Below are 27,420 nucleotides of genomic sequence, written 5' to 3'. Positions count from 1 at the left end.
CTATAATAATGCTAATCTGGCTTAGTGTTTTATTTGATATTTATTGGTCTCCTGCTGTTCCTATTGTTTATGGAATTTAATTCGTATACACTGCCAGTGTAAACAATTTTTACACTATCAGTTGACATCAATCATAAACGTCAGATCATTAGCAACAGTTGACTTTTATGGTAAATACTTCTAAAGTCAAACATATGATTGGCTGTGATCTGCTGACAGTATAGAACTTTTTACATCGACAGTGCATGAAAATTAAACTCTTTGTTTATTCGATAGATAGATGATATGATATACGTAGTACTACTTCGTCTAGACTAGTCTTATATTCACAACTTGTGCTGAACAACATTTAATTGTTTTTCTATTCTAGGTTGAGCTTCAAACAGTGGATGGATTGGTAAAGGATAGAACACAATGTGCTCCAAATGGATACTATTTTATTCCGGTTTATGACAAGGTAAAAATTGTTATTCTATTCAGCTTTTGCGCATGGAAAAAGAATCAGAAATGCTGAGTGTGTGTGTGTGTGTGTGTATTTTTTATTCAGTTCTTCTCAATGCAATTACTTTCATTGCAGGGTTCCTTTGTAATTAAAGTCAATGGACCTGATGGGTGGTCATGGGATCCTGAAAAGGTTTGTTATTTCTCTCTCGTTGATGAAATTTTTATCCTATGGATTTATTTTTCTCCTTTTTTGTCATATCTGTATGCAATTATGCATCTAATGGTTGATTTTATTCTGAAGAAGTACGGTATGAAACATTTGTTATAAGCTGTATCACTGTAATGAACATGGTTTTATTATATAAAAAATATGGTTATGGTAATTAATGCCCCGGATCCTTTACTAGTTAAGGAACCAAAAATAGTAACTTTTGCATTAAAAATATTTTTCATATTATAAATATATTTTTTGACTGCACAGATTATAAGATTAATATGCTATATTTGGTAAGTTATACCATAAATATGTTAAAGAAAGTAAAACGCAACATTGAAAGAGAGTCTTTGATATTTGAACTTTTGAAGATTATATATATTTATAACACTATGGAAAAAATATAACCAATGTTTGTAGGAAAGTTAATTGGATAAATATTTTAAGATACCAAATAGTTTTTCTTTTACTTCCATTTTTTTTTTAAATTTTTAAATAAAACTTAGTCTCTCCAATTGGGTTCCCATTTTTTCCCGCCAAAATATATATATATATATAGTGTTCCTTTTGGAGGAGCTAAATGCTTTCAATTAGAAATCACACATTGAGGTTTCAAGAAATTCTTTCTTTCTTTCATAGAAATCTCTTCTCATTTCTTTCAGGGTAGAAAAAAAACCACTTTGTTTATTTCTTCACTTTCAAGTAGAAACACGTTTCACTTCTTATTTCATCACTTTCAGGTGTCAAGAAATTCACACAATCCTCTCTTTCAAGAAGAAAACTCACATCAATTCTTTCACAGGTTGGTGTTTATTTTTCTCTGTGTTATCAGTGATCAATTACTTTTCAGATGTTGATGGTTACTTTTTTCTAATTAGTGTTTTTCAAATTAACATTATGGTGATTCTTGTGTTTTTACATCTTGATTATCCTAATATAATTTGATATTTATTCTAATTTAACATTGATTATGGTGATTCATTTTTGTTTACGGTGGTTCTTGTTGATTTTAACCAGTTTGTTAGAATTTGGTATCTAAGCAAAATTAACATTGATTAGGGTTTGAAAATGGAACATCAGAATTACTGTTTTCAAATTAACATTATGGTGATTCATGTGTTTTTACATTAGATCTTGATTATCCTAATATAATTTGATATTTATTCTAAGTTCAAATTGATTATGGTGATTCAATTGTGTTTACAGTGGTTCTTGTTGATTTTAACCAGTTTATTATAATTTGGTATCTAAGCAAAATTAACATTGATTAGGGTTTGAAAATGGATCATCAAAATTACTGTCTTTAAAATGATTATCATTGATAATTGTTGTTCTTTTATTTTTACACTCTGGTTCTTTTTTATGTTTATGACTGTTTGCCTATAATTGATATCTAATTCAATATTTGGTTATGTTAATTTTCAGTTTCTATGACTGTATAAGTTCAATGTGAATTTAATGTCAGTTATTGTCTTTGTTCAGTTTCAAAAAATGGATCATCAGAATGTAGGTCATCATCAGGTAGACCAGAACCTTAGGCCTATAGTGGAGCCATACCTCCCCCAAAATCCTCACTTTAATCAAGGTCTATATATGAAACCTTAGTCCTTTTAGTCTATTTTTCGTATTTTTAATTGTTGCTTTAATATTTTGTATTATTTTTCAGCTGTTCCGTTGATTGGCCAAAATCTGATGCCAATAATAGTCTATCAGCCATATCATATTCCTTTGGGTTCGTTTTTATAGAACTGTTTTATTCATTTGTTTAAAGTACCGTTTTATTCATATTTTTAATTGTTGCTTTATATTTTGTATTATTTTTCAGCTGTTCCGTTGATTGGCCAAAATCTGATGCCAATAATAGTCTATCAGCCATATCATATTCCTTTGGGTTCGTTTTTACAGCACTGTTTTATTCATTTGTTTAAAGTACCGTTTTATTCATATTTTTAATTGTTGCTTTATATTTTGTATTATTTTTCAGCTGTTCCATTGATTGGCCAAAATCTGATGCCAATAATAGTCTATCAGCCATATCATATTCCTTTAGGTTCGTTTGTATTGCTATTTTTTCCCTTTTTTAATATATGTATAATTTTAATCTGTTATTCTAATTGTTTGTTCCCTCTCCCAGCAGAATCTCAGAATTTAAATCCTATGGCCCAACCGTACTTTCCACAACCATATCATATTCCTTTAGGTTCGTTTGTATTGCTGTTTTTTTTTTTTTCCTTTTTTAATATATACATAATTTTAATCTGTTATTCTAACTTTGTTTGTCCCCTCTCCAGCAGAATCTCAGAATTTAAATCCTATGGCCCAACCCTACTTAGGATCTGAGAACATACCGGGACCCTCTCATGCCCAAACTCAAGCTGGACCGTCACAACCTCAAAATGAGAAGCCAAGAGGCTTACCTCACGTACCTGCAGGTATGAATTTTGTTCTATTTAGTTCGTTTATTTATTCATAGTTTACTAATTTCATTCCTACATTATCCCAAAAATGGAAAACAGTTAGTAGTTTGTTTATTTATTCTACTTAGTAATCCATTTAATCTACAAGTAGCTCGTCATTTATTATTCTACCCAGTTTCATTGCTACTTTATAACAGTCCTGATTTTTCTCTGTGTTATCAGTGATCAATTACTTTTCAGATGTTGATGGTTACTTTTTTCTAATTAGTGTTTTTCAAATTAACATTATGGTGATTCTTGTGTTTTTACATCTTGATTATCCTAATATAATTTGATATTTATTCTAATTTAACATTGATTATGGTGATTCATTTTTGTTTACGGTGGTTCTTGTTGATTTTAACCAGTTTGTTAGAATTTGGTATCTAAGCAAAATTAACATTGATTAGGGTTTGAAAATGGAACATCAGAATTACTGTTTTCAAATTAACATTATGGTGATTCATGTGTTTTTACATTAGATCTTGATTATCCTAATATAATTTGATATTTATTCTAAGTTCAAATTGATTATGGTGATTCAATTGTGTTTACAGTGGTTCTTGTTGATTTTAACCAGTTTATTATAATTTGGTATCTAAGCAAAATTAACATTGATTAGGGTTTGAAAATGGATCATCAAAATTACTGTCTTTAAAATGATTATCATTGATAATTGTTGTTCTTTTATTTTTACACTCTGGTTCTTTTTTATGTTTATGACTGTTTGCCTATAATTGATATCTAATTCAATATTTGGTTATTAAGTTACAAGTAGCTCGTCATTTATTATTCTACCCAGTTTCATTGCTACTTTATAACAGTCCTGATTTTCTCCTGCATTATAAGTTATTAAGTTATTTTTCTTTCTTAGTGATGCTGGTTCCATAACTATTAATGCTTTCTTATTATAATGTAGGAAGAGACTATGTGATCAAGCCTGGTCATATGTTCTCAAAACGTTACGAAGATTTGTTTCCAGAACAGTACAAAGATTGTGCTAACTGTAGGCCAAACAACAATCATTTTTCGTTTCGTGCAAATTTGGTGCAGCCGGAGGACATTTGCGTTCGGTGTTTAGTTGCTGTTGGGCACTGGTCCAAAGACCTATATGCTGATTATATTGATGTGAAGAAACAAAATAGTGCTTTCTCAGCCCATTCGAAGGTCAATATTTTCTTATTTAACTTTATGGATTTCAATGTCAAGATAAATGCTAATAAATCTATTTTCTTGTTGTAGATTACATACAAAACAGAGTTATGTAAGTTTCATCCCAACTGCAATGAAGGTGTTGATTGTGTAAATGCTCATGGGGAAGCTGATAGAAGAGTGAATCAGCTTGAGCTTAATCCACATGTGCTTGCTGCTGTAATGAGTGTTGTGGAGGATGACAATCCTGAGTAATTTCAAGGCTTAGGGACTTCAGATCTGGGAAAATTTGTTACTGTACATTTTGCTTTTTAGTATTTTTACATTTAGGCTATTGGATATAGTTTAAGTTGTTTTCATTGTTCTATTCTCAGTTGTTTACATTTTGCTTTTTAGTGTTTTTACATTTAGGCTGTTGGATATAGTTTAAGTTGTTTACATTTGTGTTGCTTTTACTGATGTTTGTTAATATTACTTTCTTTGTGAGTTTTATTACTTTTTGGGTTTGTTTGACAGTTTTATTTCAATTTTAACTTCAGAGAAGGGATAACATCAGAGAAATGAGTCAAGTTCATGTTTTTTACAACCTATACTTGGCCAAGTATATGTTATGCAGATTTGCAAAAAATGGAATAACATTATGTTCATGTTATTTTGTGTCACTTATTAATGTAACGAGTATATTTTTTTTTTGTTGACAATGCTTTGCAAGTATTATTAGTTAAGTTCATGTTGTTTGTATCACTTATACTTGTAAAGCGACTTGCACTTTTTGCAAGTCACCCAATCCTTACAATGTTAGACATTGTTGCTTTATAGGTATAAGTTAAAATCAGCTATTGCAACAATGTCTAACCTTGTAAGGCTAAACTGTGTTATAGTGTCGAATACATCCCCGTCCCCTTGTCCCATAATCATGTTTCATTTCTTATTAACACAACACAGCGCTGCAAAACGAAAACCCTTGTCCCATATTCATGTTTCATTTCTGTTGCAGAGCATTGATTTGTCATAATCTCAGATTCAAAACCTAACACCTTCATTTCTTCTTCTTCTTTTTCTTCAACCTTTTTCTTCATCATCATCTTCACAAAATCTAACTTTCACAATCAACTACCTCATTGATCTTTGATTATCCCTAAAATTAGCTTCAAAACTCTCAACCCAAGTTCATTTCAACAATTCCCAAAACCCCAATCTAGTTCTTAACCTAATCAAATCCTATGGCTTTTCAACTTCCCAATTTTCATCCATCATCAAAATCTGCCCAATTATCCTCTCTTTTGATCCCAACAAAACCATTCTCCCTAAATTCAATTTCCTTCTCTCAAAGGGTGCTTCAAAATCTGATCTTGTTCACATCATCTCTCAAAATCCAAAAGTTTTTATATCAAAGTTTGGAAAATTCCATCACCCCCATTCTTACTTTCTGATCAAGCTACCATTGCCTCTATCAGACAACGACCTTCTTCGATTAATACTTGAATCCCATCTCAGAATATTCATTTTTTGATTCAAAATGGTGTCCCTCAATCAAAAGTTGTGATTTTGTTTAAAGATTGGTATCACATAAAGCTATTAGGGTTCGATCCTAAAACGACGTTTTTCATTACCGTGTTGCGTGCTAAGAGTTTGACATCTGATTGACAAAGGAAGGTTGGTGTGTATAAGAAATGGGGTTGGTATAAAGAAGATATTGTTTCAACATTTTTGAAACATCCTTGGTGTATGTTGGTATCCGTGGAGAAAATTGAGGCAGTGATGGAGTTTTTTGTGAAAGAGATTGGTTGGGAGTCTACTGTGCTTGCCAAATATCCGATAATTATTATGCTGAGTTTGGAGAAAAGGATTGTTCCTAGGGCTTATGTAACAATTAACAATTAGAGATCGAATATATTATATGAAATTAGAACACACTTACTTGATAGTCAGCAATCATGTTTACCGGAATAGCAGATATCGGAACCACCGATATGTTAGACAAGGTCTTCCTTTGCCTATCACATGCTCCGGTCTTTGAGGTCTTTGATGGGGAAGACAACAAATGAGCGTTCGATTGACAACGTGACGACAAAGGGGACCTAGCCTATCTATTTATAAGATAACAACCCTAGTACCACCCATCATGGACTCTAGAGTTGGGCCTACACTTTGTTTCTACACAAATCAGAATTAGTGTTCAAGCCCATTATTACTGATCACAATTATCGGGCTTAAGCATCATCAAATGGATCACAACATCAACCCGTTTTTATTAAAACCAAAACCCACAATTGATTGCAGCTCACATAATATTAGAAAATACTCTAACATTCTCCCACTTGGGCAAAATCAATTGTGTATAAATAATTTGAATAAAACATTTTGAAAAACGACTCTCGGGTTGATAACATATTTTAACGTGGCCACAAAGATCCCAAGATGCAACATCTAATTAAGACTCCGTCCAACAAAAGTTAAATGATATCGAATCATAGCGGTAATTATATCATTATCGATACAACACCTTCCATGGTTACAAATACCACCAAACTCCGTCGACTAGTCATCTGTGTAGAGTGTAGCGAGAAAACGATATGTTTGTGATCTCAACCATACTATCATTTTCTTCGTCAGTCCTCAATTTCTCTCAAATGCATTAAAGCCAGAGAAATTCAATGGTCCATAAGATACCACAAGTCCAAGCTCCCAAATGATGTTGACTACCGCGGTATAATGATCTAATCAACATCGAGCTCCAATATTTTTAGACATAATTTCTCTCAAATGCCTCAAAGCCAGAGAAATTACATGGTCCTTAAGATACCATAATGCCTCAGCTCCAAAATAGTGTTGATCACCGGCTAAGTGATCCCGACAACACTGAGCTTAAATTTATTTATGTTTACACATAATGCCTCAGCTCCAAAATAGTGTTGATCACCGGCATAGTGATCCCAACAACACTGAGCTATAATTTACTTATATAATATATCAACTTATCAACTTATATAATTTATGCCAGAAGCACATCATTGAAAATAAACAATTGTTTTATCATCATGGACAAATAAACTGCAGCTCATATTCAAATAAGTTAACACAAAAAGTCATGTCCCTGTTGTATCATGAAAATAAGCAATTTATATGATCCAAAGCCAAAACCATAATATCGTAAGCAATTTATCAGGAGAATAAATTCATGTAAAATTAAGGCTTGGACATGGGATTGATAAATCAATCTTCTAATACCACCAGATAAATAAACGTGATTGATTAGAAAAACAAATATATGGCATATATGAATTATGTTTATACGAGATTCATGTATCTCAATTTAACGATGCCTCGAATATATATCTCCATAAAACCATGATAGATGGTTATTTTAAAATGAATAAAAATTACCAAAAACTTCCAGCTGAAGAAAGGTAAAAGAACGTGTGAATGGATCTGCAACCATACTTTGTAAAATGGCACACTCAAACTCACACAAGCTTAGTTTAAATCAACAACCTGTTGATCTCTGCAACATATTAGCAAATCAAACTAAACCAAAATGGAGACTCAGAAAAATTATATAAAACTGGAATTCATTCATATCGAACTATATATATAAGGCAAAAGTAATGCATCACCAGTAGCATGAAAATTTTATAACCAATAGACTATTAAAATTATGTAAAAGAAAAGGATACACAAGTTTTACTCTTACATGATAGCAATCAAAACAAACTAGCAGTGACGGATTCACAGCGAACAACTTCATTTATTTATTAAAATTTTGATACAATATGAATGAAGACCCGGTCGATCTCAAATCACTTAAAACCAAATAAAAATAATTTAACATTACAAAGGAGTTAACATAAAATTTAAACTCCCACTAGTCAAGCATATCAAAGTAATCTTAATTATCTGTCACTTAATCAAATGTTCTTTTCAAACTCCCACTAATCAAGCATATTAAAAGAACTCACAATGTCCGTGTTTGCAATGTTACTCTTGAAAACAACGGACCTAAGTTTCTTGATTAAGGGATCAACTAATATAAATTTTTTAACAAGATCAATGTGACAATCAAGTAGTCAATTCTCTCCCACTTACCCAAATAATCCATTTATTCAGGTGTGCTCTCCACATTAATCATAGGCTTATTCTCCAAATATTGCTTCCATTTCTTATAATTTTATGATGTTTAAAATTTTGATGGAAGCATAACAATTATATGTGGAGAAATTCATACTTGAATTAAAACCAGAATGCATTAGTATTATCATAAGAGGCCAATATAATAGTGCAATCACCTTTGGGCATAATGCACAAACTAAGATTAATATCTCAGTAAAACCTCATGAGTCAATTATCTCAAGGACAAGATGTAGCTCAAAATCAAGAAGCTATCACAACGAGGCCAATATAATAGTACAATCACCTTTGGGCAGAATGTACAAACTAAGGTCAAATTCTCAGTCAAAACCTCAGATGAGTTAATCAATGAGTATACATTGAACTTTGAGATTTGTCACCTTTAGGCAGGCAAATTCCTCCGATCAATACATCCTCCAATAACTTCATCTTAAATTAATTTTTTTTTAATTATAACATATAATCATCACCTTTAGGCAGAAAATCACATGTCACAATTAAAAACATTCCTCAAGCTACAAAGAAAATTTCATCAAATCAATAATATAAGCGGTCCCAATTTGATGGTAACGGCCTATCAATGCATGAAATCTCTTGCATAGGAATCAATAATTAAAAGTTTCATTTATAACTATATGTCTTTAGTTGGGAGAGAGATCATTACTATGAAACAATCAACTGATAAGAGATCGTTACTGTGAAACAGTCAACTCATTATAATAAATAAATAATTTACGCAGCGGAAAAAATAAGAGACTTCAATTTTAAATCAAATGAGGATAAAAACCAAATAGTCCCGAACTTTTATAAATAACATAGGACCATATTTCATCAATTCAAGTCTCTATAAACATTTAGAAAATTGACATGTAAAACTCTCCCACTTGATAGAGAATTATAGTTGAATTACCAATCCAAAAGTGTTAAAATATTTAAACAAATACTCAACTATTTTCTCAATCACACAATGGACATGTCAAACAATGTCACACTAAATTTATATTTTTCCATAATAGAACTCTCAAAATATTAAACTTGAAATACTCCCACTCATTAGAGTAAAATTTTAAAATCGGAGTATATAACAAAAAATCAATTAATGATTATATAGAGAGTTTATAATTTAGAATATTCTGGAAAAACAACAAATCTTTCATATATAATTGCATATTTACTGTTTCAAAACAAATTTAGAAGCAAATTTCTCCTCATAAGCAATTATATATGCAGTCACAAGAGGACAAGTAATTGCACCACTAACCTCCAAGAGTGTGACTTTCATCCTTGCAAGTAGAGCCAATGAATTTTGTTGACTTGAGAGTATAGTCTTTTACGGTTTCATCTCAAACATTTCACAAATCATTAGTAAACCGTTATATCGTAATAAAAATACTCTAATAATAAATCAATGCAAGGACAATACAATTTTCAATTGCCTTTAATAATTGCTCAGAAGAATACTTTCAACAATAGTTTGTAAGTGAACATTCGAATAATAACAAGACATGCACTTATAAATAAGTCAACCAAAAAAAAAAAATTGATTTGAAAGCATAAGATCACCAAAACTAAATTCAAAAGTTTATATTTAATTTTAGAGTGATATAAAACATCCATATCCAAATAATTATCCTATTTTATCACACATATGGAAGCATTAGTCTGCTTTCAAAACTGTCAGCAAACCAAATTTACAAACATTATAAATTAATATAATGCCCAAGAATTACGCACTTTACAAAAACAATCATGTCTTGTTACCATAATTATCGATCCACATTATCAGTAAAACTTTAATTCCACAGTAGGAACTTATATAATATAAGTGACCAATTCCAAATAAAGTAATAATAATAACCACTGATATAAAAATAAGAAAAATATGGATCTCTCTGATTTATAAAGGAAACTTATATCGGTTCCAAAATTAAGGAAACAACCGAAACACTAATGTGTCGAAATTAAACAATACTATAATAGTGATTAACCGATATTATCTGGACATGCCAAATTGAATCCACATGTTTAGGAAATAAATAAGCTGACAAACATATCAAAAAGGTAAAATATTAGCAAAGCAAATTCAGTTTAATATTTCCCCAATATTTCAACGCATTCCCCATTCTTAGTTTTTAAATACTTCTCACACAAGGTCTTATTCAATAATTAAAATCACATTATTTTAGGACTCAAGAAATTTGATGATCAAGCATAAACTTATGCCAAGAGAACAAAAGGCATAATTGCAACCATTACACCGATATTTAACAATACCTCAAATTAAATTGATGGTTTCAACAAAGCTTTAATTCCCAATTATGAGAAATCATGTGTGTGCGTAAAAGGTGCAAGATTGCACAAATTTGTCTTATACTGTACCAATTTACATAAAACAGTGTCTATGATGAAAGACCCACGATGAACAATCTTTTACTTATACAAAGACAATTGAATCACAAAGTTAAAAAAAAAAATGTACAAGTCCGTTAAAACTTGATCCAAATAAAACATGAATCATGTAGCGGAAGGCTATAAACAAAAATTGTATCATGTGAATAAAGCAATACCTCAATGACCTTTAAGAAATAATTTTTGTTATACTCCATCAAGAAACTAAAACTAAAAGTCAATTGAATAAATTGAAAAATCAGTCCAAGGAAAAAGACATTTTTATGTCACGATTCACAAGTTACGTGCCTAGTCTTGTTACACTCGTTTTATAACTTCAAATAGTGACAATTCTGGAAGATGAATTTTACATAGCACATAAAACAAATCGAGAATCATGAAAAGCTAATCGAAATAAAATAAATTCATTCCAATGATATATTGAACTGATACCTAACACCGTATATTAAACTTCGCGTAACCAAAACAAATTATTGATTTTCGGTGGGAGTATTTTTATCATAAGAGGCTAAACCATATGAATAATGATAATCAAACTTAATTATATACATCAAAATCGATAAAACATATAATTGCATCACATGATGAACCCAAAAACTAGTTCATATATGCAGAGAAGCCGAAAACATTAGCACAGTAAATAAATAAATCCTTGCTAATAGCCAAAAATCAAATAAAATATCATCACATGGTATAGCCGAAATCATCAAAAAACATGATACGATAGGTACTATCTCATTAACGCAGAACACAACAATAAAGTATGAAAACTAACCATGCTCGAAGATACAATTCAAAATATTATAGCCGAAACAGTGTTTACACGGTTGATCCTCAAAAACAAGGGTTAGCTTTCACAATTAAAATTAGGGTTCTAAATCATATAATAAAAGCTCTGATACCACATGTAATAATTAATAATTTAGAGATCGAATATATTATATGAAATTAGAACACACTTACTTGATAGTCAGCAATCATGTTTACCGGAATAGCAGATATCGGAACCACCGATATGTTAGACAAGGTCTTCCTTTGCCTATCACATGCTCCGGTCTTTGAGGTCTTTGATAGGGAAGACAACAAATGAGCGTTCGATTGACAACGTGACGACAAAGGGGACCTAGCCTATCTATTTATAAGATAACAACCCTAGTACCACCCATCATGGACTCTAGAGTTGGGCCTACACTTTGTTTCTACACAAATCAGAATTAGTGTTCAAGCCCATTATTACTGATCACAATTATCGGGCTTAAGCATCATCAAATGGATCACAACATCAACCCGTTTTTATTAAAACCAAAACCCACAATTGATTGCAGCTCACATAATATTAGAAAATACTCTAACAATGGACATGTCAAACAATGTCACACAATAGGCAGAAAATCACATATAATTTGGAGATGAATTGATATAATGGTTTTCGATTCTGAAAACAAATTGAATAGGCAGCAGACTAATGTTCAGGTTTTGGCATATTATTGTATCAATAAGTAGTGCATCAAAATTCTTTATTGCTTTCTGTTACTTTTTCATGGCTATTCCTTGGTTTGATCGATAAATATTTTGTGGACATGGGTCTACGTTTTTGAGTAAGAGAGTATTTGGTCAATACACATTGTTGGCTGATTGATCAAAATATTGAATTGTACAGCGCATATATCCAATCATCCATCTGGTGTTTCGCCAACACTTATTTAGCCTATTCTCATGATATCTAACAATGAATTCAGGCATTATAAATTACTGCACCTTGGCCTTTGGTTATTTGATTAAATTTGTTTATTCAGATTTGTATTTATTTGCATCAGGATTATAATAAGGAAATATATTGTTTTCTTTGATTAATATTCATATATCAAAGGCAACTGCAGTTTGGTTTCATATTTAAGAGTTTGATTGATTTTCTTTTGTTCTATTAACCGATTGGTGCTTATGGTAAACCACATGAAAGTTTGTTTTGAAAATTGAAAGATTAATTTATTTATTTTGTTTGAGGTTGATCTTGGATAAAATCAACTCTTGTGCAGCAAGACTATGTATTATATGCCATCATGATTAGTATGATAATTATGCAAAACAATTTTTAATTTTGATGGCCTGTTTTCTGGTTAATGATTTGCTTGCTAATTGATATTTGCCGCTCTCTTTCTCATAAGAATACTACTCAGTTGTGGAATTTATTTTTAGTTTTGGTCTGACCTAAAACTTCTAGGCATAAGTATATTGCCTCTATCTGTAAATTGGTTGATGTAGTTTCAGCTATTGCTACAATTTTGTTTTTTGTCGACGAGTGATAATGTTTCATACTTTCATCAAATATATATATATATATATATATATATATATATATATGAATACTTTGCAAATTTCCCGTCTTGTTTGCAATTGAAACGGTAGTTTTCCATTATGTATCAAAGATTGTACTCTGTTCCTTTTCAAATCAATTAATTTGTTATTTGCTTCCACATAATATTGAGACCAAAGTACTTGAAGCCTGGGATAAAATATTATGCAATCGTTTGAAAATAATCTTAATTCCTTGCTTGCTTAAATCTATATCCCACTGTATCATTTTGATTATTTCTCAAATCAATGAATGACAGTATAAATACATTAAAAAACAGGATGGATTTTTGTTTCAAGTTTGATTGTAGAAAAGGAACATTAAGGAAAAGAAAGGCAGTAGAAATCACTGATTGATTTAGAACTCTAATTTTGGTTGAAATATCAAAGAAGAAAGATTCTTGGCATTTATATATCATTTTCTCCCACTGATTTGCTTAGTGATGATTTTTTTTGTTTTTTAATTTTCCTTATTTTTATTGACACTTTGATAAATATCACTCTCCCAATTTATGTGTCATATTAAGGAATTTATTCCATAATCATCTAATTCGATTTTTGTTTTATTTATGGAATAAAATTGTGATTTCATTTATGCCCAAATTTTCCTTATATATAATCAATTCAAGAATATTTGATTGATTTGAAAATTATATTATTAGTTCTTAGGAATGAGATTATTTTGTTAAATTTTTAAGTATTTGGTGTTGATTAATGTGAGAATCGTATACAATTTTTTTTTTAAAATTATATTCTCAAGTTTTGAGCCTAAAACATTATTTAAGAAAATCCCTTTTAAAGTTGTAACACTAATATTGTTAAATATTTTGTTAAGGTGTTACAAGTAGGAAATTAGTTTAGACTCAATTTTATTAATTATCACACGAAATATTTTAAGTTGCCTTGTGTTTTCTAACATGTTCACTTTTAAAAATTACTTATAATGTTTGTGAGCAATTATTAATTAAGGCAATTGGAAATTGAATTATCCTTGTATTGTTTATTATTAGAGTCGTTTTATTATGATATAACGGTTTATTGTTGATTTGTGAACTGTTTGAGATGACACCGTAAAAGACTTCATGGTACTCTCGGATCATCAAAGTTCATTGACTCTATTTGCAAGGATGTAAGTCACACTCTTGAAGGTTAGTTGTGCAATTATTTTTCATGTTGTGACTTATTATACAATTGCATATAAGGAGAAATTTGTTTTCAATATCGTCTACTCCTTTTGAAATAATAAATGTGCAATTATATATGAAATTTTATTGTTATTTTCCAGAATATTCTAAAATTAGAAACTCTCTAATCATTGATTGATTTTTTTGTTGTGTACTCCAATTTTAAAAACTTTACTTTATTGAGTGGGAGTATTTTAAGTTTAATATTTTGAGAGTTTTATTCTGGATAAAATACAATTTTAAATTTAGTGTGACATTACTTGTCATGTCCATTGTGTGATAGAGAAAATAGTTGAATATTTGTTTAAATATTTTAACACTTTTGGATTAGTAATTCAACTATAATTCTCTATCAAGTGGGAGAGTTTTACCTGTCAACTATTTATAAATGTTTATAGAGACTTATATTGAGGAGTCCTATGTTATTTATAAAAGTTCGGGACTATTTGCTTTATATCCTCAATAATATTCAAATAAAGTCTCCTATTATTCCGCTGCATAAATTATTTATTTATTATATTGAGTTGACTGTTTCACAGTAATGATCTCTTATGAGTTGACTGTTTCATAGTAATGATATCTCTCCCCAACTAAAGACATATAATTATATGTGAAAATTTTTAATTATTGTTTCCTATGCAAGAGATTTCGTGCGTTGGTATAGGCCGTTACCATCAAAGTGAGACTGCTTATATTAATTTATGGAATTTTCTTTGTAGTTTGAGGAATGTTTTTAATTATAACATGTAATTTTCTGCCCAAAGGTGATTATTATATGTTACGATTAAAAATTAATTTGAGATGAAGTTATTGGAGGATGTATTGATCGGAGGAATTTGCCTGCCTAAAGGTGACAACTTTCAAAGTTCAGTGTATACTCATTGATTAACTCATCTGAGGTTTTGACTAAGGTTTTGACCTTAGTTGGTGCATTCTGCCCAAAGGTGATTGTACTATTATATTGGCCTCTTATGATAATATTAATCCAATTTGGTTTTGATTCAAATGAATTTCTCCAGTTATGTTTCCATTGAAATGTTGAACATCTTAAAAATTATAAGAAATGGAAGCAAGTATTGGAGTTTTCTTTAAAAATTGTGAAGGAACGTTTGGATAAGTGGGAGTTTTAATATACCACTTGATTAGTGGGAGATAACTCATATTCTTTTGATATGCTTGATTAGTGGGAGTTTGAATTTTATATTAACTCCTTTTATAAATTTGAAATTATTTGAAATATAAAAATATTTGAGCTCAGTGTTGTTGGGATCACTATGCCGGTAATCAACACTATTTTGGAGCTGAGGCATTATGTGAAAACATAAATAAATAAGCTCAGTGTTGTCGGGATCACTTAGCCGGTGATTAACACTATTTTGGAGCTGAGGCATTATGGTATCTTAAGAACCATGTAATTTCTCTGGCTTTGAGGCATTTGAGAGAAATTATGTCTAAAATATTGGAGCTCGATGTTGATTAGATCATTATACCGCGGTAGTCGACATTGTTTTGGAGCTTGGACTTCTGGTATCTTATGGACCATAGAATTTCTCTGGCTTTAAGGCATTTGAGAGAAATTGAGGACTGACGAAGAAAATGATAGTATGGTTGAGATCACAAACATATCATTTTCTCGCTACACTCTACACAAATGACTAGTCGACGGAGTTTGGTGGTATTTGTAACCATGGAAGGTGTTGTGTCGATAATGATATAATTACCGCTATGATTCGATATCATTTAACTTTTGTTGGACGGAGTCTTAATTAGATGTTGCATCTTGGGATCAATGTGGCCACGTTAAAATATGTTGTCAACCCGAGAGTCGTTTTCAAAATGTTTTCTTCAAATTAAATATACACAATTGATTTTGCCCAAGTGGGAGAATGTTAGAATATTTTCTAATATTCTGTGGGCTGCAATCAATTGTGGGTTTTGGTTTTAATAAAAACGGGTTGATGTTGTTGTGATCCATTTGATGATGCTTAAGCCCGATAATTGTGATCAGTAATAATGGGCTTGAACACTAATTCTGATTTGTGTAGAAACAAAGTGTAGGCCCAACTCTAGAGTCCATGATGGGTGGTACTAGGGTTGTTATCTTATAAATAGATAGGCTAGGTCCCCTTTGCCGTCACGTCGTCAAGCTAGCAATAAGCTGAACGCTCATTTGTTGTCTTCCCCATCAAAGACCTCAAAGACTGGAGCATGTAATTAGGCAGAGGAAGACCTTGTCTAATATATCGATGTTTTCGATATTGGCGCGCTTCCGGTAACGATGGTTTGTGATTATGATTATCAAGTAAGTGTGTTCTAATTTCATATAATATGTCGATCTCTAAATTATTAATTATTACATGAGGCTTATTCTACAAAGGTCTCTCTTAGAAGCCTAGACTCACAATTCCAATAAAGCTCGAAAATCATAATAATCAGTCTCTATTGTTGTTACTCATAAGACTTTCAAAGCTCTGTCATAGTATTTCATTGCTACAAATTAGCATGCATTATTAAAAAAAAGTTAAATGTTATTGGTTCTCTTAAATATTCAAAGTTTTGTTTTTAGTTCCTCTAAAAAATTTCATCGATTTTTAGTCCCCCATAAATTTTCTATTTACACTTTTTATTCTCTGGTGTTAAATGGCTTTAACGGTAGCTGATGTGGCAGTGCCACATTGGCAATTCTTTATGATTGTACATTGACTAGACTATGCCATGTAGGATATTGATATACAATATTTTTTTTAAAAAAAAATTGAAAAATGTATTTTAATTCTTTTCCCTCTCACCTACTCTCTGATTGTGATTTATGATCATCTTCTTCATCATCAAACTATCCAACAAATTTTCAGCCTACTTGACCATTTGTGTCTAGATTTATAATTTGTCATTTCTCCATTGTATTTGCACAATCGAATCACTTTTCTTTTTTGCCACGGTTTAAGTCATGTTTAGCCACGGTGGAACCGTGGTTAATCACCGGATTCCTTCATAACAAAAATACCATTTCTCCATCCAGATCTGTTTTCATTACGGAAAATAAAATCTTACAAATGGAGAACCATCGATTTGAAGAAACCACATAACTCATAAATTCATCCAAATAGTGTATATAAATTACCAATATTTATATATTATTAAGAAAATATCGTCAAAACAAAATATACAAATTGTGCATTTGAACAAATTATGTCATTGTCTCAAGGAACCTATTCATCTGTGAGTTTGTATGAGCTTGACCTGAATACAACATTCGGATTACACGGAAGTGGCTCGGGGTCTTTATCACCCTTAACAAGCTCAATCCGCCTAAACTGACGAATGCATTGTTGTAAGCTAGCAGTAACCGAAAGCAAAGTTCCCACACCCTTCTTACTCACTATGTTACTTCCAGAACCTGTATATCTCAAGGTTGGATGTATCACCCTTCTGCATATTATATGATCCAAGAACTGAATACCCCTTGCAATATGGTCAATCTCCAACTTGGAATTATCTAACCTTATCCCAAAACTATTCTCACAAAACTCAACAATTTTCTTCCTAATTTCAACAGCATCCTCTCTAGGACCCCTAATCCCAATCAAAAAATGACCACCATATCTTATGTAATCCATCTTCCTAGTTTTCTCTTTACCACTCGACGGAACAAACTCAGGCCAAGCAGGGTTATGACAAGCATCATCAATTGAATATTTCCATATAGAATCAAACTTACAAGGTCTAAAAAACTCAACAACCATTTTTTCTATCATATGATCCAATTCATTAAGACAAACATTAGCAAGCAATGGACTTAAAATCCCACAATGACCATAACAAGGTACCTTAACAGCTTCCTCAGGAGCAAAACTAAAGAATGTTCTTAACCAATAAGGATCCGGTTTCGGTTCATTCTCTTTAAGAATCCTCTTCTTAGTAGCTTTCCTCTTCTTATCTTTCTTCAAAACCTCACCTTCCACTACTCTCCGTGACACACGACCCATCAATGCCGATTTTATCAAACCCAAAACTTTCTTATCTCTAGTACCCTTTTCAACACATTCCATCACAACATCAGTATCAACTCTATCAAAAATTTCACTCAAATCACCCTTCAAAAACCACAAATAACCTGCGAAATTACTCCGAATACTACGAATAACAGTATGTGCATTTCTCCCCGGTCTAAAAGCATGCGATTTCGGAGAAAACTTAGGTTCAAAAACCGGTTCCAGAATACTCAACAGAACCTCCTGAACAACCCTATCTTGAAAACAAGTCTCATTAGAATCAAGAAAAACTTGAAATTTCCGTTTTGATAATGGTTTTTTGTAGGTTTTATCATTTGGGGGTTTAAGCAATTGATGAGTTTTATCATCCCAAACAAAACGACCGCGAATAACTGCGTTTCGCAAAGAAAGAAGATCGCGTAGGATATTGGTGTGAATGGCGTTTCTAGGAGGGAAAGTTCCGGTGACATGAGCACAAGAACGTTGATAAGAGAAGACCCAAAGATCGAAATTGGAGAGATAACCGGTGAGATATGGGAATGAAGTGGTTTTTGGGGAAGAGAAAGTTTTGACCCAAAGAGAAGTGCAAATTTCGATTGGGTCTTGTTTGAGAAGAGATTGTGGATCTTGGTATTGGTCTTGGTGGAGGGTTTGGGTTGTGGTTTGAAGAGAACGAGTGAAGAGAAAGGGAAATGGTGAGAGTTTTTTGGGTGTGATGTGAATGGGTTGAAGGTGTTTGATGAATTGCCTCAGTGACATGTTTTGTTTTTCACATTTTCGGGTTTGGGGGGAGTGGAGAAAAACTCAACACTGCGCTTTGTGTTATGCGAATTGTTTTGTAGGGGTTTACTGGGTTTGTTTGCGATGGAGGGAAAGAAAATGCCTTATACTACTTTGTTTGGTTTTCTAAAAATGAAATTGAGAGCAGAGAGGTGAGAAAAGAAGTTAAAAAAGTATATACTAAAATTGATTACCACCAAATTTACTAATTTATTATTTTTAGTTTTAACCACGTTGCAAGTTTTGTATCTTTTGATTGTAATTTTACTAAAAAAAACATTAAAAAAATACAATAAAAAGATGATGTGTTTAAAAATAGAAACTAGACAGATTATGGATATAAATAAAACAGAACAATCTTTACATAAAAATAGAAACAAATAAAAAAATTATAAAATGTTTAGTTAATAATTTTTTTATAAAAAGAATATAAAAAAAAAAGAAATTGCATAAAACTAGAATATATAAATAACTCCGTTTAATTTAGTCTTTTCCATTAAGTTTTAATTTAGTCTTTTTCGTTAATTTTGTCACTAACTATGTTTGAACTATACACGTGTTAGTGTGTCCAAGTACCACGTGTATGTCCACATATGCAAACTGATTGCCACATGTGACAAAATTGACGGGAAAGACTAACTAATGTAAATAGTAAAAACGTAAAGGACCACATTGAAACCGAAAATAAACGTATGAGACTAAATGTGTAGTTAAGTCTATATAAACAATATTTTTCATAAAAAAAAAAATAAATAAAAAAAAACATAAAGTGAGTTCGCACTCGTGACAATATTTTATACTCAAATTCAATCAACATATACACCCCTAAATGAAAAAAGAGTTCGCTTTTTAGATAGTAAACTGAAAATCAAGTTTGCTTTATGGATAGAAAATTGCAAACCAAGTTCACTTTTTTGTTCATGAATTTTTTTCATTTAGGGAACGCAGACGATGGGTTTGCACTCAACACTTAGAGTACGAAAAGCAAGTCTCTTGGAATACTATTAAAAATACTCCATAAGCCTCTAACAGGCCATTTTGAATAAGCCCACAAACCAGTGACCCAAACAAAATGGTATAAATAAAAAAATATGTCTTAACAATTCTAAAAACCAGCCCTAATTTAACTGCTCGGCCGTAGCTCTTCTTCTCTTCCCTCTGTTTCTAATCTGCCGCCAGCTTCCATCCTCTTATTCTCTTCTCTTCCCTCTTAGATTATTTTTTTGATGATGTTGGTTGATAGAAAACAACAACGATCTCATCTATTATGAGATGAGATGAGATTGTTTATTTGACAATATCGGTCATTTATATTTTGTTCTTTGATTCAAAACACCTCATTTCTATGTTATTTGACACCATTATAATTTATCTCTCTATTTACTACTCCCTCCGGTCCTAATTATAAGAAGAGATTCATTATTTAGATACATTGAAGATTTGATACATCAAAATTTGAATATATAAGTGAATGTTTTCTTATAATTAGGACTAGAGGGATTATTATTATTATTATTATTATTATTATTATTATTATTATTATTATTATCCTAAGGTTTTTATCGATGGATTTGTTGCTTTTTATTTTTAACCTAGAACTGTTGTTAATTTATTTTTCCGATTTTGCAGTTTTAAACCAAGATCTGATTATGGCCCTGTTTGTTTCGGAATTTTCATCAAAAAATCTATTTTTATAAAAAAAATCATTTTTTTGATGTTACTTATGTTTGTTTAAGATTTTTCAAAAATCATTTTTGTAAAAAAAATAATTTTTTTTCTTCAAAATCATTTTTTTAAAAAGCATTTTCTAACAAAATAGATTTTTATGATTGTAAACAAAAAATCATTTTAGATTTTCTTCAAACAAATGGGGCCTATATTTTTAATATATATAGAAATTTTTCTTTTGGCTAAGATTTTTTCTATTTTTGTTGTTTATAACGATATAGCCTGAATGAATAAGCCATGAAAGGTAGTATTTATTTTATTTTCCTATTTGTGTTTTTATTACTGTTTATCTTTGTTTATTTAGTGTGATTTGAAGGTATGTACCATTTACACATGTTTATAAATGTCACACGTATACATTAAAGCTGGGTTTTTCATTTAAACTCTACGATCAGGCGGTTGTATGTTAAATATTTTAGATTATATAAGAATCAAAATTGTATCTGTATGATTTAAAATTGTAAAAATTTTATAAATGAAAAGTAGTAATTTTGCAATTTATATTAACTTATTAGTAAAGTTTTTTAAAACAACCCACTGAAGTGATTTGATATATGGGTTTTGGGTTAAGTTTAGTGATTATTTTATAAAATAATGCTATTAATATAGTTCAATAGCACGTAGGAAAACGTGTGAACGTCTTATTGGGAGTGTTGGCTTGCAATGTACATATGTTTTTTAAATAGATCATAAGTTTTAGAAGAGTGTTTAATTTAAGAATAATAATATTGTATTGATGGATTGCTATAATTTTAAAATCTAATGGTTGATTTTATTACTTGTATGCCATATTTTTACACATTAAGTAGCGGATATGTAAAAATTAGAAATTTTGAAAAAAAAAACCGTCTGATACTTAGATAGCAAACAATATTTAAGTAATCAGTATGACGACAAAAATAACTATCTATTTTTCCCTATTTTTTTATTGGTTCTAATTTTTTAACAACGCAAATATTTGTGACTGCGGGCCATTATTGGTTTAGATTTTTGTTCTAATCTAAACCCATAAACCCTCTTCTCTAGAGTAGCGAGTACTCAGTGAAGTAACTCTACTAAATCAGTTAAAAATAAGAATTACAGTAACAAATAAATATTTCATGACCCTCTAAGATCTGTTTGTTAATTTCCATTTTCCACTACTAGTACCTACTCTGGGCGATTGGATTCATCGCCCAACCTCACTCAGATCCCAAAATGTCGATCGGAGATTCTTTTCTGTGCTTACTACTCTTCGTTACTTATTCCATTTCATTTGCTTCTGCTGATTCCATCTATGGCTGCGGTGGATTTGTTCAGGTAAATAATCCAAACACCGATTTCGTCTTTTAGATCACTGTTTTAATTAGGTATTCGGATTGGAAAATTAAATGCACCGATCTGAAATTTATGCTCTAATCAACAATTCCTCTCGTTTTCAGCTGAATTCGGTTATTTATTTTTATTGTTACCGATTTCAGTATGTTGATATGATAGTGATGATATTTTTTTATTTTTTTTATTGTTATAACAGGCGAGCTCATCGTTGGTGAAGGCGAGAAAACAAACCGATGCTAAATTGGATTATTCACATGTCACGGTAAGTGTGTCTGCAATTTAATTCTGCTATTTGTTTTGTATTTGTAAATGATTTTGGATTTGAACTCTAATTATTTTGCACATTAACTATAATAATGCTAATCTGGCTTAGTGTTTTATTTGATATTTATTGGTCTCCTGCTGTTCCTATTGTTTATGGAATTTAATTCGTATACACTGCCAGTGTAAACAATTTTTACACTATCAGTTGACATCAATCATAAACGTCAGATCATTAGCAACAGTTGACTTTTATGGTAAATACTTCTAAAGTCAAACATATGATTGGCTGTGATCTGCTGACAGTATAGAACTTTTTACATCGACAGTGCATGAAAATTAAACTCTTTGTTTATTCGATAGATAGATGATATGATATACGTAGTACTACTTCGTCTAGACTAGTCTTATATTCACAACTTGTGCTGAACAACATTTAATTGTTTTTCTATTCTAGGTTGAGCTTCAAACAGTGGATGGATTGGTAAAGGATAGAACACAATGTGCTCCAAATGGATACTATTTTATTCCGGTTTATGACAAGGTAAAAATTGTTATTCTATTCAGCTTTTGCGCATGGAAAAAGAATCAGAAATGCTGAGTGTGTGTGTGTGTGTGTATTTTTTATTCAGTTCTTCTCAATGCAATTACTTTCATTGCAGGGTTCCTTTGTAATTAAAGTCAATGGACCTGATGGGTGGTCATGGGATCCTGAAAAGGTTTGTTATTTCTCTCTCGTTGATGAAATTTTTATCCTATGGATTTATTTTTCTCCTTTTTTGTCATATCTGTATGCAATTATGCATCTAATGGTTGATTTTATTCTGAAGAAGTACGGTATGAAACATTTGTTATAAGCTGTATCACTGTAATGAACATGGTTTTATTATATAAAAAATATGGTTATGGTAATTAATGCCCCGGATCCTTTACTAGTTAAGGAACCAAAAATAGTAACTTTTGCATTAAAAATATTTTTCATATTATAAATATATTTTTTGACTGCACAGATTATAAGATTAATATGCTATATTTGGTAAGTTATACCATAAATATGTTAAAGAAAGTAAAACGCAACATTGAAAGAGAGTCTTTGATATTTGAACTTTTGAAGATTATATATATTTATAACACTATGGAAAAAATATAACCAATGTTTGTAGGAAAGTTAATTGGATAAATATTTTAAGATACCAAATAGTTTTTCTTTTACTTCCATTTTTTTTTTAAATTTTTAAATAAAACTTAGTCTCTCCAATTGGGTTCCCATTTTTTCCCGCCAAAATATATATATATATATAGTGTTCCTTTTGGAGGAGCTAAATGCTTTCAATTAGAAATCACACATTGAGGTTTCAAGAAATTCTTTCTTTCTTTCATAGAAATCTCTTCTCATTTCTTTCAGGGTAGAAAAAAAACCACTTTGTTTATTTCTTCACTTTCAAGTAGAAACACGTTTCACTTCTTATTTCATCACTTTCAGGTGTCAAGAAATTCACACAATCCTCTCTTTCAAGAAGAAAACTCACATCAATTCTTTCACAGGTTGGTGTTTATTTTTCTCTGTGTTATCAGTGATCAATTACTTTTCAGATGTTGATGGTTACTTTTTTCTAATTAGTGTTTTTCAAATTAACATTATGGTGATTCTTGTGTTTTTACATCTTGATTATCCTAATATAATTTGATATTTATTCTAATTTAACATTGATTATGGTGATTCATTTTTGTTTACGGTGGTTCTTGTTGATTTTAACCAGTTTGTTAGAATTTGGTATCTAAGCAAAATTAACATTGATTAGGGTTTGAAAATGGAACATCAGAATTACTGTTTTCAAATTAACATTATGGTGATTCATGTGTTTTTACATTAGATCTTGATTATCCTAATATAATTTGATATTTATTCTAAGTTCAAATTGATTATGGTGATTCAATTGTGTTTACAGTGGTTCTTGTTGATTTTAACCAGTTTATTATAATTTGGTATCTAAGCAAAATTAACATTGATTAGGGTTTGAAAATGGATCATCAAAATTACTGTCTTTAAAATGATTATCATTGATAATTGTTGTTCTTTTATTTTTACACTCTGGTTCTTTTTTATGTTTATGACTGTTTGCCTATAATTGATATCTAATTCAATATTTGGTTATGTTAATTTTCAGTTTCTATGACTGTATAAGTTCAATGTGAATTTAATGTCAGTTATTGTCTTTGTTCAGTTTCAAAAAATGGATCATCAGAATGTAGGTCATCATCAGGTAGACCAGAACCTTAGGCCTATAGTGGAGCCATACCTCCCCCAAAATCCTCACTTTAATCAAGGTCTATATATGAAACCTTAGTCCTTTTAGTCTATTTTTCGTATTTTTAATTGTTGCTTTAATATTTTGTATTATTTTTCAGCTGTTCCGTTGATTGGCCAAAATCTGATGCCAATAATAGTCTATCAGCCATATCATATTCCTTTGGGTTCGTTTTTATAGAACTGTTTTATTCATTTGTTTAAAGTACCGTTTTATTCATATTTTTAATTGTTGCTTTATATTTTGTATTATTTTTCAGCTGTTCCGTTGATTGGCCAAAATCTGATGCCAATAATAGTCTATCAGCCATATCATATTCCTTTGGGTTCGTTTTTACAGCACTGTTTTATTCATTTGTTTAAAGTACCGTTTTATTCATATTTTTAATTGTTGCTTTATATTTTGTATTATTTTTCAGCTGTTCCATTGATTGGCCAAAATCTGATGCCAATAATAGTCTATCAGCCATATCATATTCCTTTAGGTTCGTTTGTATTGCTATTTTTTCCCTTTTTTAATATATGTATAATTTTAATCTGTTATTCTAATTTTGTTTGTTCCCTCTCCCAGCAGAATCTCAGAATTTAAATCCTATGGCCCAACCGTACTTTCCACAACCATATCATATTCCTTTAGGTTCGTTTGTATTGCTGTTTTTTTTTTTTTCCTTTTTTAATATATACATAATTTTAATCTGTTATTCTAACTTTGTTTGTCCCCTCTCCAGCAGAATCTCAGAATTTAAATCCTATGGCCCAACCCTACTTAGGATCTGAGAACATACCGGGACCCTCTCATGCCCAAACTCAAGCTGGACCGTCACAACCTCAAAATGAGAAGCCAAGAGGCTTACCTCACGTACCTGCAGGTATGAATTTTGTTCTATTTAGTTCGTTTATTTATTCATAGTTTACTAATTTCATTCCTACATTATCCCAAAAATGGAAAACAGTTAGTAGTTTGTTTATTTATTCTACTTAGTAATCCATTTAATCTACAAGTAGCTCGTCATTTATTATTCTACCCAGTTTCATTGCTACTTTATAACAGTCCTGATTTTTCTCTGTGTTATCAGTGATCAATTACTTTTCAGATGTTGATGGTTACTTTTTTCTAATTAGTGTTTTTCAAATTAACATTATGGTGATTCTTGTGTTTTTACATCTTGATTATCCTAATATAATTTGATATTTATTCTAATTTAACATTGATTATGGTGATTCATTTTTGTTTACGGTGGTTCTTGTTGATTTTAACCAGTTTGTTAGAATTTGGTATCTAAGCAAAATTAACATTGATTAGGGTTTGAAAATGGAACATCAGAATTACTGTTTTCAAATTAACATTATGGTGATTCATGTGTTTTTACATTAGATCTTGATTATCCTAATATAATTTGATATTTATTCTAAGTTCAAATTGATTATGGTGATTCAATTGTGTTTACAGTGGTTCTTGTTGATTTTAACCAGTTTATTATAATTTGGTATCTAAGCAAAATTAACATTGATTAGGGTTTGAAAATGGATCATCAAAATTACTGTCTTTAAAATGATTATCATTGATAATTGTTGTTCTTTTATTTTTACACTCTGGTTCTTTTTTATGTTTATGACTGTTTGCCTATAATTGATATCTAATTCAATATTTGGTTATTAAGTTACAAGTAGCTCGTCATTTATTATTCTACCCAGTTTCATTGCTACTTTATAACAGTCCTGATTTTCTCCTGCATTATAAGTTATTAAGTTATTTTTCTTTCTTAGTGATGCTGGTTCCATAACTATTAATGCTTTCTTATTATAATGTAGGAAGAGACTATGTGATCAAGCCTGGTCATATGTTCTCAAAACGTTACGAAGATTTGTTTCCAGAACAGTACAAAGATTGTGCTAACTGTAGGCCAAACAACAATCATTTTTCGTTTCGTGCAAATTTGGTGCAGCCGGAGGACATTTGCGTTCGGTGTTTAGTTGCTGTTGGGCACTGGTCCAAAGACCTATATGCTGATTATATTGATGTGAAGAAACAAAATAGTGCTTTCTCAGCCCATTCGAAGGTCAATATTTTCTTATTTAACTTTATGGATTTCAATGTCAAGATAAATGCTAATAAATCTATTTTCTTGTTGTAGATTACATACAAAACAGAGTTATGTAAGTTTCATCCCAACTGCAATGAAGGTGTTGATTGTGTAAATGCTCATGGGGAAGCTGATAGAAGAGTGAATCAGCTTGAGCTTAATCCACATGTGCTTGCTGCTGTAATGAGTGTTGTGGAGGATGACAATCCTGAGTAATTTCAAGGCTTAGGGACTTCAGATCTGGGAAAATTTGTTACTGTACATTTTGCTTTTTAGTATTTTTACATTTAGGATTGGATATAGTTTAAGTTGTTTTCATTGTTCTATTCTCAGTTGTTTACATTTTGCTTTTTAGTGTTTTTACATTTAGGCTGTTGGATATAGTTTAAGTTGTTTACATTTGTGTTGCTTTTACTGATGTTTGTTAATATTACTTTCTTTGTGAGTTTTATTACTTTTTGGGTTTGTTTGACAGTTTTATTTCAATTTTAACTTCAGAGAAGGGATAACATCAGAGAAATGAGTCAAGTTCATGTTTTTTACAACCTATACTTGGCCAAGTATATGTTATGCAGATTTGCAAAAAATGGAATAACATTATGTTCATGTTA

The 27,420-nt window shown here is 30.7% G+C and overlaps 2 protein-coding genes across 10 annotated transcripts; one reads left to right on the top strand and one right to left on the bottom strand.

Moving 5' to 3' along the window:
• The first annotated feature begins 369 nt into the window (after positions 1-369).
• On the top strand, positions 370-27,420 carry LOC123897183. 9 transcript variants are annotated; one of them, XM_045947712.1, is made up of 12 exons: positions 370-457; positions 578-634; positions 1,399-1,460; positions 23,901-23,962; positions 24,643-24,745; positions 24,827-24,892; positions 24,986-25,051; positions 25,145-25,210; positions 25,300-25,362; positions 25,457-25,594; positions 26,538-26,785; positions 26,861-27,420. In XM_045947712.1, exons 2-12 carry the CDS (start codon positions 600-602, stop codon positions 27,023-27,025), a joined length of 1,074 nt encoding a protein of 357 aa, XP_045803668.1. In that variant the 5' UTR covers positions 370-457; positions 578-599; the 3' UTR covers positions 27,026-27,420. The 9 variants fall into 9 exon arrangements, with proteins under 9 accessions (XP_045803668.1, XP_045803666.1, XP_045803667.1 ...); XM_045947710.1 differs by having other exon boundaries at positions 25,454-25,594; XM_045947711.1 differs by having other exon boundaries at positions 25,297-25,362.
• On the bottom strand, positions 17,352-19,220 carry LOC123897182 (nuclear intron maturase 1, mitochondrial-like). Its single transcript, XM_045947708.1, has one exon. The coding sequence runs from the start codon at positions 19,088-19,090 to the stop codon at positions 17,549-17,551; it is 1,542 nt and encodes a 513-aa protein (XP_045803664.1). The 5' UTR covers positions 19,091-19,220; the 3' UTR covers positions 17,352-17,548.

This window comes from Trifolium pratense, linkage group LG7, assembly GCF_020283565.1.
Source record: "Trifolium pratense cultivar HEN17-A07 linkage group LG7, ARS_RC_1.1, whole genome shotgun sequence".
Classification (NCBI taxonomy): Eukaryota; Viridiplantae; Streptophyta; class Magnoliopsida; order Fabales; family Fabaceae; genus Trifolium; species Trifolium pratense.
The sequence above is the reverse complement of the archived record's forward strand: the minus strand, read 5'-3'. Positions and strand labels throughout refer to the sequence as shown.